Source organism: Vidua macroura, chromosome 10 (assembly GCF_024509145.1).
Source record: "Vidua macroura isolate BioBank_ID:100142 chromosome 10, ASM2450914v1, whole genome shotgun sequence".
Lineage (NCBI taxonomy): Eukaryota > Metazoa > Chordata > Aves > Passeriformes > Viduidae > Vidua > Vidua macroura.
Window position 1 is genome coordinate 10,969,628 of NC_071580.1, and position 12,011 is coordinate 10,981,638.

Sequence of the window (12,011 nt, forward strand, 5' to 3'; positions counted from 1 at the left end):
TGCAAACGCCAGTGATCAGCAGCTCCTGAGAAACTCAAGAGGCTGTATAAATCCTGCTGGGGACCTGTGTGCCCTGCAGTGCAGTCTGCTGGATTTATTTGGGGCAGACATGGCTCTGACAAACTTGAGGTTAGGCAGTGTGAAGAGAAGGTGCCTCCCAAAGGCAGAGCAGGCCACCTGGCCACCCACCAAGGAAAAAAAGCCTGATGCAGTTGGAGAAGACTCTTATCTCTGACCATCACATCATCTGCTTCTAGGCAGCAGAGCAGGGATCTGAGCAGGTGATGACTCCTACTGACATCCCCTTTGGGAGCCATATCCCATCTCTGGCTGTCTCCAATGTCTTAGCAAGACTTGCTCTACCACAGCAGTAGTGGAGGAGGGCTGATGGAAAAGAGCCCCCAAAACTGGGGTTAAATAGATAAATAACATCTAATTAAGCACTAGCAGTGCCTATTTCATACAGTAGCAGCTCTACAGTCGTTCCTTGTGTAAAGGTAATCAAAATCAAGTGCCTTGTTACCTTGCCTGGAAATTCCAGGAAGTTCTTTGAGATCACAAAGCAGGTCACTATTGTTCTGTGCCATTTTATTTGGGAAAAGAAAGGCAGTATGATACCTTTCCTTGTGAGAGGTGGGAACCTGAACTGTAAATGCTGCCCAGACATAGGATTATGTTTGGCACTGTTTTCTGTTCTTCCAGTGAAGGTTTGTTCCTAGATTTTTGCATTTTATGCTTCTGGATGGCAATATGGAAGTACTGGGACAGGAAAATACTGATCTGTATTTAGAGCACTGCTCCTGGACCTGTTCACCAGCAAGTTTGAGGAGGCATCCACAGCCTGCACTGGAAGATTCCAGTTCATCATTTGGTGTGGCCTCTAGGAAATGCCTTGTACTGTAATGAGCAATACAACACCTCAGACTTCCACTAAACAAGAATGTAAATTATTTGGATCCTATTGTTTTCTGGAATGCCTTTCTGATTTGTCCCACTTGGCTATAAGAGGGTGATGATTGTGATGCTGATCTTAGTGGTGACTTGATTTGCTTTCCAACTACCAGGTGGTTATATTAGAAGGTGCTATTCTTGTTTTCTTTTATCAAATACCTGGAGCTGAAAGCAATTTGAGTTGCTTTGTAGTCTGTCCTCTGCAGATAAAATGAAAACTTTATCCCAGCTATCTTTTCGTTGCTTCTTTGCCATCTCAGTGTCTTCAGGAAAATAAGTCTTTTCCTTTCAAGGAATAACCAAGTGGACTAATTGAGCCTTATCAGGTACTCAGGTTATATCAGTCTGTGTCAGCTACTTGATATATATCCACTCCCTGTATTACAGCTCCATTCCCTGAAGAGCAGATTGCATTCATGGCCTGCCTTGAGAAATTCCCGTACCTGAAATCTAAGGGGAGTCATTATTGCCAGCCCTGGCCCTGTGCTGTAGCTCCTGTCTGCCCAGTAACTACTGGAGCTCCTCCTTTCCATGCTCCCAGTGAGGTACCAAGCCTTCAAACCACTGGAGTGATTGAAAAGATGCACTGTTGTTTGCTTTAGCATAGAAGCAGTTTGGGATGGGGGGAGTAAGGGCTTCTCTCTGCTTTTCAGTGTCCTGCTGCTTCATGGCCCTTCAAAGCAGATGAATGAAACTGAGCACATCTGTGTCACTCGTGTGCCATTATTGGACTACATCAGTGACACCCTAGTGCTACACAGCCCTGTGGGAAACCTTGCTTTAAAGACTGTTGTCCCTGAGCACACTGGCCTTGTGTGAACCTGGGATGTGATCTTTGGTGTAGCTGCTGAAAGAGAGGGCAGACACAGAACTGGACAGCTCTGATTCTACTTGTCTGTCTCTGCACTGACTGGCTCTGGGTCTGCAGGGAGAGCAAACTGTGGGCACAGGGGCTTGGGTGGAATCTTAAACTCTGAGCCTGATCTGCCCAATTGCATTTAATGAACCTTTGATGTCATTTAAGGCTGCTTACATGGCTGTGTGCTCCTCTAGCCAACGAGGACTCTGGTCTGCTCAGTCAGGTAGTTGGTCTGTCCCAGCAGTTTGCTGCCTCTGGTGAAGGGCTGGTATCCAGTGAGCTGGGAAAATGTAGAGTTGTACAAGACTGTGAACTGAACTTTGTTCATATATGGGACAAGAAAGTTCCTTCCTGACCTCTTGAGATGATCAGTATATGCCTTGAAGCATGAGAGACTGATTGCCCTCATATGAGCTTGCATAACTACAAATGTTATTTGCTAAATAATTACATAGCCTCTTGAAGAGAGAAAACTCAGTTGCAGAATGTGACTCAGTGCCTTTTGTATCAGTCTGTTCCAAGAATTATAATAGTCTCTTAATTGAAGTCCTTATACCTTGATATTAAAATGCATTTCATTGGCATTGATATCAAAGAAATGTTAATGCTCTGACTTCTAATCTTTCTTGAGACTTAGTAAGTAAAATTTTAATGAAAATCACTGTGCATGACATTCTTATATCTGTTTGTAAAAATCGAGGAAAAAAAGCAATATATTTTAAATGGGTCTTCAAACACCATGTAGTCCTTGTGCTTAATACCAAAACCATTTTCTTGTGTTTCTAAGGCTCTTGCTATATTGATGTGTGACATTAATTTTCAATAAAATTTTGCATCTTGGTTTATCTTGATATTTCTCTTTGGCTAGATGGCTTTCTGTAGGCCTTTTAAACATCTGCTCATGTGATGGAATTGCTTAGTTGGAACTAGTGTGGGTACAAAGAAAAATGCTTTTGTTTTCTGTTTTATTCCCTTGAACTTGATGATGTTTACCTTGACGCTTAGGAGTATGAATGAGATAAGCACGGAGTCCCTAAGCTATATGTTAAAGTATGCCTTTGTTTTCTAAAGTGTTTTCTGAAGTTTTGGGCTGGCTTGTGTTTGATTGCTTTTTGTTTTTCTTTTACCCCCAAAGTATTTTGTAGTCTCGTAATTAGCTTTGGTGGTGGAGAGGGCAAAGATAGGCCCACTGCTGACCTCAAACAGTGCAACTCTGTCCTTTGGGAAGCCTTTGTTGATTTGATTTGGAATTTTGCTGTGTTCACTGACCTCCTCATGACCTTGCAGATCATGCAGATTTTGCCGTAAGAGACTCTTCAGGTGTGTATTAATTTCAGCTGAAGCTTAGTTAAGATAAGTGCCTGAACCCATGAAGAAGAAATACTTGCTAGTCCTAAATCCAGAAGTGTTTTAGGCTAAAGGCGGTGTCAACTTGACTTGGATTTCATGGCTGGCCTCAACTTTCATAACTGGGGAATTGAAATGTCAGATCTGAATCTTTCCCTTCACTCTGAAAAGTTAGGTCTGAACTTCATGGCTCGGTTTCACTTCCCCTTGGGAGCTGCTGCCATTGTTAATATTAATTTGTGAAGCTTCTTGTGCTTTCCACTTCCTTGAGTCTGTGAAGTTTGCTGGATCTTGTCCTGCATCTTCACTGCCAAAGGACAGTTCACACCCTTCTGTACCTCCTGTAATTGTGTAATTAGGTAACATTTCTTCAGGGCCTTAGATACTCTAGCCTGTTAGCATAGATGTTTTCCCCACCCAACACTGCAAGTCTTGAAAGTGCAGGAAGCTGGAGACAATATAATTGTATGGAACTTGACCTTGAATGCTGAAGGTTTTAATAAATTGTCTAGGAATAAGCCTTTTCTTTCCTTTTACACTTTGCTTATTTGGAGTAATAATTATTTTATTTGCATAGAAGAAAAGCCAGTTCCCAGGAATTGGTGTAACCAGTTAAACCCAGATGGGAACAAGTTTCCCAATGGGAAATAAGATGGGAATGTGCCCTTGGACATTCACCATGGGGCCAGTGTGATAGGAGTGCTGGGCTCTGTGGCGAGCTGGGTGACCTCTGCTCTGCAGGGTGACCACAGCTTGATGAGGGTACTTGTGCCTGGGAAGCAGGCACCTTTCCCAAACCTTTGCCCAGTCCTACAAATGCCCCTGGTGTCAGAGAGAGATAAACCTGCTCCCTTGTGGCATGGCAGTGCTATGCCAATTGTGCTGTTGGACCAGCTTTAATGATAATTTTCTGCATGTCCCACATAAGACCCCACTCCAGATGGGATGCCACAGCCGTAACTCGATCAGGGAGCTGGGCTGCTGTTCAGAAGCAGCCCAGTCTTGGCAGTCTGGATCACTTACGTGGCAGGATTGCAGCTGGGACCCTCAGGGCTGGGCAGCGGGGACCTCTGGCAAGCCTCTCTGACCCACTCCATGAATATGCTGGATGGAGTTTGGGGGAGGCTAGTGCTGTTGTCAGGTGGCAGCAGGAACCTGATCATCTTTGCAAGCAGCCTACATGGTTTGGATACCAGGTTTGCCTTAACACCAGCAAAAGCTGCCTGTTGGCATCCCAGGCAGCTGACCATCTCAGTAGTGGTCCCTAAAGTGCATGGAATCTGCCTTGAGCAAGGAGCCTCTGGCTGTTATAACTAGGAATTTTGGGGAAAACAAGGTGATAAGCATGAGCCAATCTGAAAACTGTTTCTGCAGTCAGGTTTCAGGGGTGTTTAGGATGGTTTGAGATGGTTTCCTCGATTCTTGTTCCTATGAAAAAGTTTTTGACTACAAGGAGAGTTTAACTTAAAAATACTCTTCAAATCTTGGCACGTTTGCTGGCATTCCATATATTCTTTTCAACTGAAAAACTTGCATAGACACTTCTCCTTAAATAAAAAGTTTCAACAAAAAAATTAGCTTTCCTTATTTTGGTATTTCACTTTTTTAAAGTGCTGAGAATATCTGGGAAACCTCTTATTTCCTGTTGACTCATTCTCCAAGGACCTTTACCTGTGATGATCCTATGGTATCAGTGATTTCACTGGCCAGGTAGCCCCTTGGGTGCACACTCTCAACAACCAGCTGCTGTGATCCCTGTCCTAACATCTCCTTGGTTTGCAGGACCTCCATGCAGTCGCAGTCCTCCTATGGCTCCAACTCTCCACCACTCAGCAAAATGAACAGCATGAACAAGCTGCCCTCGGTCAGCCAGCTCATCAACCCCCAGCAGCGCAACGCCCTGACCCCAACCACCATCCCCGACAGCATGGGAACCAACAGTAAGAAACTCTTACTCCTTCTTCTCCTGTTGCCTGCGTGCTCCCTGCTAGTCTGGACAAGGAAACTTGGCATCTCCACATGGCTAGTGTTAAGCTGGAGAGCCTGGAGTCATTCGCTGTAAACCTACCAAATAAATATTGCTCGCTGGTGTGCCACGGGGCAAGGCTTCAGCATCCTGCTCAGAGCCTCACGGGGTGATCAGAGCTGCTGCTTGCTGCAGATCTAGCTGGCTGCACTGTCCTCTGGCTTTCGAGACTTGTTTCTTCATCCTTTCCCAGCAGAGGAGATGCAAACGTTGGCAGCATTTTTTTCCTTCAGTTCAATTAAGACAGTTCTTAATTTTAAAGGAAACATCTCGCAGTTCTGTTCCTCTTGGCTGCTGCTGTGTGCTCAGCAGCCCTGTAAATCCAGGATGACAGACATGGTTCTGGGGCTGAGTTTTGTTGAGGCTTTTTTGGTTGGTGTTTTGTTTTTTAATTTATTTCAAAACAGCTGGACGCTTGCCCACACCTGTTGCTGAGCCCCTTCTGGTGTTCTTGCTGTCTCTGAAAACAAAGCTGTTTGGCTGCTGTATTAGGTTACTCTGCTGGCTCTGTCCTGCTCCTCTCCTGTGGCAGGGCAAGCCAGGCTTTCTATCCAGCCTGTCTGGGAGGGAAGGTGATGTGACAGTGGCACTTTCTCCTGTGAGGGGAGAGCTCCAGAAGGACCCTCTGTCATCTGGTCCTTGGCCCTGCCTGAAACTTCTCATCAGCTCGCCCTGTGCAGGGTTTTACAGGGGATTTCAGGCTGCTTCAGCTGTGGGTGCTGTCCTTGGGTGCCGTGCTGGGGGCAAAGCCAGGGTCTGGGCATGCCTGGGTAACAATGTGCTCCTCCTTCTTCTCTCCTCCAGTTCCCATGATGGGCACCCACATGGCCATGACCGGTGACATGAATGGCCTCAGCCCCACGCAGGCGCTGCCTCCTCCCCTCTCCATGCCTTCAACGTCCCACTGCACCCCCCCTCCTCCATACCCCTCAGACTGCAGCATCGTCAGGTGAGCGGGAGCAGGCTGCCCAGCACACTGCCCACACGAAGGCAGCAGAGCCCTTGGGTCTGGAGCACTGGATCCCACTGGGCTCTTGGCTGTCCTGAGGCTGGCACCCTCTGGGCACCAAGCCTCAAATCCCCACCTCTGAGCAGATGAGAGAAATAGGGATCTTAGGACTCCTAGAAAGCTGAGGGATGCAGCATGTGTTGAACTTGTGGAGTTTGAGGGTGCCAGGCTGTCTTTCTTTTTTTTTTTTTTTTCTTTTCTATTTTTCTTTTTTTCCCCTCTGGCCCCTTGATGAGCCATGGCTGGGGTCAGAAGCCCCTCTGCCCTTGTGAGGTCAAACCAGTTGAAAGATGCTGCCCATAAATGAGGAATCCTTAGGGAAGAATGTGCTGATTGGCAGTGCATGATGTGTCTGAGCCCTAGACCCCATGCCTTGCTAAAGCCCTCTGTGCATGCACCAGGCTGCTGTGGGCTCAGCCACATTCTGGGTGATGTGACCTGGCAGGAGGGTCTGTGTGAGCCCTCCTGCCTCAAGACCCAGGCTGTGCAGCACCGGCTCTTGACTTAGGCAAGATGCTGCCATGAGGGCTGTCTGCTGGGTGCTGAGCTGAAGGACTCCCTCGTTTGTTTGATGTGGCAGTGATGTGGCTTGCTGGCCTGGGATGTCTTGGAGGAGGTCAAGCCAAGGGTGAAAGCTTTGTTTCCTGTTGCTGCAGATTGGCTGAGTGTTTGGTTTTTCTGTGGTTTGGGCTGTTGCAGCCAGGGTGATCCTATTTTCTCTCTCCTTCCTTCCTTCCTCCTCTGCAGCTTCTTAGCGAGGTTGGGCTGCTCATCCTGTGTGGATTATTTCACGACCCAGGGGCTGACCACCATCTATCAGATTGAGCATTACTCCATGGATGTAAGTAACTCCTCACCATTTCCTTTGTTTGCGCTCTTGGCCCTGCTTTAGGAACAGGTCAGGAATCCAGACTGAGTATACTTTTATTTTTACATTATTAGTTTGATTTAAGGCTGTTGCGCATAGAGTAGAGATGTTGTGAGGTGAAGAGAGGCTGGACTTGGGGCCAGCACGGTAACTGCCTTGCCTGGCACAGAGAAGGAGTGTTTCCCCTTGCCCAGCTCTGTCTGTCTGAGCCCCTGAAGTGGCCCCAGCCCACGCGCCTGTTAATTCTGCAAGGCTCGGTTTCAGTTTACACCTCACTCGCCTGCAGACAAGTAGGCTCTCCAGAAGTGGTCTGCAATTTTCCCTCCCTGCCTCTGTTTTCTGGCCTTACCTTAATCGTCTTCCCTTGCCACTGGCATCTCATCCCTCTTTGTTGTTTTCACTTTTTTACTCTTGCATGGCTTTTGCTGCAGGGCTGCTGCTTCCTTTCCAGGGCCATTGCTCTCTTCTGAGCTGGCTGTCCTGTTTTTTTCCCCCAAGACTTTGGGAGACTGTGGTGCTTTTTCTCCCTAGCATGGGCTGCTTTCCTTCTGCTGCTGCTCTAATTAGAAAAGCTGACCCAAATTAACTGAAGTTGGTCACTAATTTTTTCAGAAGCTGATACCGTGTATCCCAGAGTTTAGGTAATGCAACCCTCAGGTTTTGCACCAGAAATTATGGGGCCCCAAAGTACAGGTTTTCTAAGGCTATGTGTCTGTTACTAAATTTGGTTTTGTTGAAGTAATTAAGACAGTTCCTGTAGAGTCACACACAGAGCTCTGGATACTAGAGCTCAGGCTTGGATTCTAAAATCCTTTCGCAGTCTTTGTAATTAACATGGAAATTTTCAAGGCCATTGACCTTCAGCAGCCCAGCATCCCCCACCACTGACAGCCAGCAGATCTCCCCGAGGTTGTCTTGGAGGCCTTGCAGTTCCAGTTAGGCTTCTAGCTTTAGATCACCACATCTTATGCATGAACAAGTGTTTTGTGCGTCTTAAAAATAAACTTTGTGCCTTCAAAACAGGCTGTTGCTGCCTCGTGGCCACACATGCCTGCTCCAGAGTGAACCACCACTTCCAGGAGTAGTGATTTGTCTTCTGCTGCTCATTGTGGCCACCTGGGTTTTAGCAGCTTTGGTGGCTCTTGGTGGCCCAGAGGCTGTGTTCACTCCTGGAGCCCAGCTTGCCCTGGGATTCCCCTGCTAAGCCCTGCACTTTGCCTTGCAGGATCTGGTGAGCCTCAAGATCCCGGAGCAGTTCCGCCATGCCATCTGGAAGGGCATCCTGGACCACCGGCAGCTCCATGACTTCTCCTCCCCTCCCCACCTGCTGCGCACCCCCAGCGGCGCCTCCACAGTGAGCGTGGGCTCGAGCGAGACGCGCGGGGAGCGGGTCATCGACGCCGTGCGCTTCACGCTGCGCCAAACCATCTCCTTCCCGCCCCGCGACGAGTGGAACGACTTCAACTTCGACATGGATGCCCGGCGCAACAAACAGCAACGCATCAAAGAGGAGGGGGAGTGAGACCCGCGGGCCCCCCTCCACCCCGCCCCAGCCACGAACTGCTCAGCCCTTCATTTGTCTTCCTTCTGCTTGGTACTGCATCCCGGACAGAGGGCAGAGGGAGCCTTCTTGCTCACTCCTGCTAGGTCATGCCCTGGGTGCTGTCTAGGTCGTGCTCCTGGACTGCAACCTCCACCCCAGCTCTTGCAAGGGAAGAGCTGAGCAAAGGGGGAAGGTGGGTGGTATTTCTTTGACTACCATTGACCTTCTTGAGAAGGCCAACTTGTTTTGCGTTTTCCTTTGGGGAGAGGGCTTCTTTTCTTCACTTTTGAATCCTCACACACCTTGTGGGTGCCCTGACCTGAAACATGTTTCTCTCACCCAGCTATCCCACTTTGTAAAGCAGGAAGGTTGAAATAAAATTCTAAAAAGCCCAAAAAAACCCCAAAACTCTGGGGGGGGAAAAAAAAAAACAACCCAAGCAGCCAAATGCACTGCAACAACAAAACCAAATGCAAAAAACCCAAAGCAACCTAACATTGAACTGACAGTTTATCTGAAAAATAAATGGGAGTCGGTCTGCTGAACGCTGCACTTAAACAGCCTCTTCCCATGGAGCTGAGTGCTCTGTTCATGTGTAATATTCTCCAGCGGAGACAGCACATGCACTTTGCTGGGCAGGCCAGCGCTTACAGTACCTGCATCCATCCTCCTTTTGCCTCGCCTTCTCTGGAAAAACCAAGCCAGCTGTCTCTCCTTGTTTTGGGTATACATTCATATGTATGTCCTGGTCGGCATCTTTCAGGCTTGGAAGTGTAAATAAAGCTACTGTTCACTCTTGAATTCTGTCCCCACCTGACCTTTAACCATGCCGTGATACTACTGACATTTAAGCTATAGAATTAGGCTTTGCCACATGCAGCCTGGCTAGTTTAGCATAAGGATTTGTCCACCTAGCCTCAGTCAAATGGAGGAGTGAGAGCTGCACTCTGGTTTGTAGGACTTCAGCTCTCCTAAACTCAGCCTTTTGTTTGGACCATGCTAGATTACTTGGGAGGAAGCCAGACTTGTCTTTAGATATATCTGTAATGGGTTGGAATCTGTTGTGTTTGTTGCTATAGGTTAAGTGACAAGCAGCTAGAAGAATAACCATAAGCTGCCTTAAAACAAAGAGCATTTCTGGGAATTATGAGGGTTGTTACTGCAATAAGCCATGTTTACATGAGAAACTGATTTTTTCTCTGTTTTTTTTTTCTTTACTCATTCTACCATAGTTATGCTCTGAGGCATTTCCTCTGACTGTCAGTGGTCCTGTGGACAAACTGAACAATGTGTGTTTTCACATTTTTATTAGCCAAAGTACTGAGTGAGACTCTTAAAGTATACAACCTAGGCTGAGGAGCAAGGCTCTGCACAGCTGCTTTCAAGTTGGCTTGTTCTTTTTAACAGTAAGCTTGACTTCTTTTTTTTCTTTTTTCCTTTTTTTCTTTTTTTTTTTTTTTTTTTTGGCGGGGGAAGGATTAAAAAAGCAGCTTATATGACTTGTTATCCTACCTTACTACAGCTGAATATTCCTGTGTCAATGCAGTGGCTGTTTGTGGGCCCTGCTCTATGTCACATATTTCATTTAAGTCCAATATGGTTAGTACCCTCCATCTGTCTGTTGTGCCAGATCTGTGTTGCATCCAAAGACTGCCTTTTGGTGGCTCTGCAAGCCTGTTTTGGTTAGCCATAAATGCTAATGCCAGATGGTTACACTGTCGAGTTTGTATATAAATATTTTTTTGTATGTGTAATTTTTTGTTTTCCTACAGTGCGACATGATCAGTTTTATTTCTTCTTGGGCGACTGGGTCTGACAGAACCACAATTAAATGTTGTTGTTTGTTTTTCTGTTTTTTAATTATTATTTTTTATGCAGAAGGTGTGCAGTTACAAATCATGTAACAAACAGCCAGTCACTGGAGAAATATATTTGTATTTTTCATACTGAGATTACTGTGTTACTTTGCAGTTGAGGGGGAGCAAGCACCTACTGAAAGCCTGTGGTATCATTTTATTTTGTAACACTTCAAAGAGCAGTGTCCTAGATTTCAAAGTATTTAACATGCTCAGTGTGAGAACTTGCTATAGCTCTTTATTTTTTTCTATATGGTACAAAACACAAGTGTCGTTCTGCTCTTGACTTGATGCAATGATTAATTCAGCAGGGCAGTGTTAGCATGGGGAAAGAGAGCAGATACTTTACAAATCCCTGGAGGTGAATTAGGCTGTGCCCTTCTCACCTCCAAGGTTTTGCATCTCCATTGTGTAGTCCTTCTGAGCTGCTTCAGTATTGTACATACACTGATACAAAAGACACTGTCACTTTTAGGATCTAGGGAGCTTCTGAATATAAAGGTTAATGCAGTTAATGCTGTGCCCAGAATGAATACAAGAACTTCAGTATCTGCTTTTCAACTCAGCAGTGAGATGGAGCTTTTCTGCTGCATCACTAATGATTAAAATATATGCTGTGAAAACCTTCTTTCCACTGTATGCCACTATGGAGCCCACTTCTGTATAACTGGAATCTTCAAGTGACTTTGAACTGCTGTAGCTTTTGCCCTCCCTTGTAGAGCTGTGATTTTGTTTTGTTTTGATGCATCAAAGTGTTATGGCTTAATGGAGCTGAGAATCTGCCAATGCTTGTAGCAATGACCATGTTACCTGGACCAAGGCGCCTCTGCGTGTTCGACACCTTGTTGTTGAAGTGAATGAAAATAAAAGCCAGAACTGAAAATGACACTGAATTCCCAAGCAACTTCTTTTCCTCCCTGTGTACCTTCTTGGAAATGTCCTTCTCTGGGCAGCTGGGGCTTAGTGTCACTTTTGCCCATGGGTGCAGTTTTCTGTCCCCACAGAATCTATGTGTTGAGGCTGTGGTCCAAAGTGCCATCACACATCCATCTGCTGCCCTTCTGACAGATGCAGCAGGTCAGCTCCGTAAGCCTCTTGCTGAACTGTGAGGTTTTCAGCCTTTGGTTTGGCTCTTTTTTGGCCTTTCATCAGATTTCCATACTTTTTTTTTCTGAGCAGGGCACCAGTTAGTGCCCCACATTCCATGTCCTGCTGGAGGGAGGGTGTGTGTGCTTGGAGCAGGCAAGATCAGTGCTGTCCTTTGATGTCCACACTTGGGAAATAGCCTTGCACCAAAGGCTTTGGCCATCACCCTAAGCATCCTAGCAAAGCCATTTCCTTCTCCTTTGTATCTCATTTTTAATTCCAAGGTTTTGAAGAAACAGGTCAGAACTGGTGGGGTGGTTGTCCTGAAGGGGATGGGAGTGGAGTCCCCTCCATCAGCTGGGGCTTCATTCTGTCCATGGACCACCACATTAACAGCCCACTTCATCAGTGATTTTTGACAGGGGCCCCACAGCTTAGAGTTTTTATGGATTACAGTTGGGGGAGG

The 12,011-nt window shown here is 46.5% G+C and overlaps 1 protein-coding gene across 3 annotated transcripts in view; it reads left to right on the forward strand.

Moving 5' to 3' along the window:
* TP63 (tumor protein p63) overlaps window positions 1-11,345 on the forward strand; it is an 81,935-nt gene extending 70,590 nt beyond the window's left edge. For all 3 annotated transcript variants that reach the window (XM_053986580.1, XM_053986579.1, XM_053986578.1), the window contains exons 9-12: window positions 4,940-5,097; window positions 5,988-6,132; window positions 6,940-7,033; window positions 8,286-11,345. In XM_053986580.1, the coding sequence (XP_053842555.1) occupies window positions 4,940-5,097; window positions 5,988-6,132; window positions 6,940-7,033; window positions 8,286-8,582 (694 nt within the window). In that variant the 3' untranslated portion in view covers window positions 8,583-11,345. The remainder of the gene's footprint in view (window positions 1-4,939; window positions 5,098-5,987; window positions 6,133-6,939; window positions 7,034-8,285) is intronic.
* Window positions 11,346-12,011: the final 666 nt, after the last annotated feature.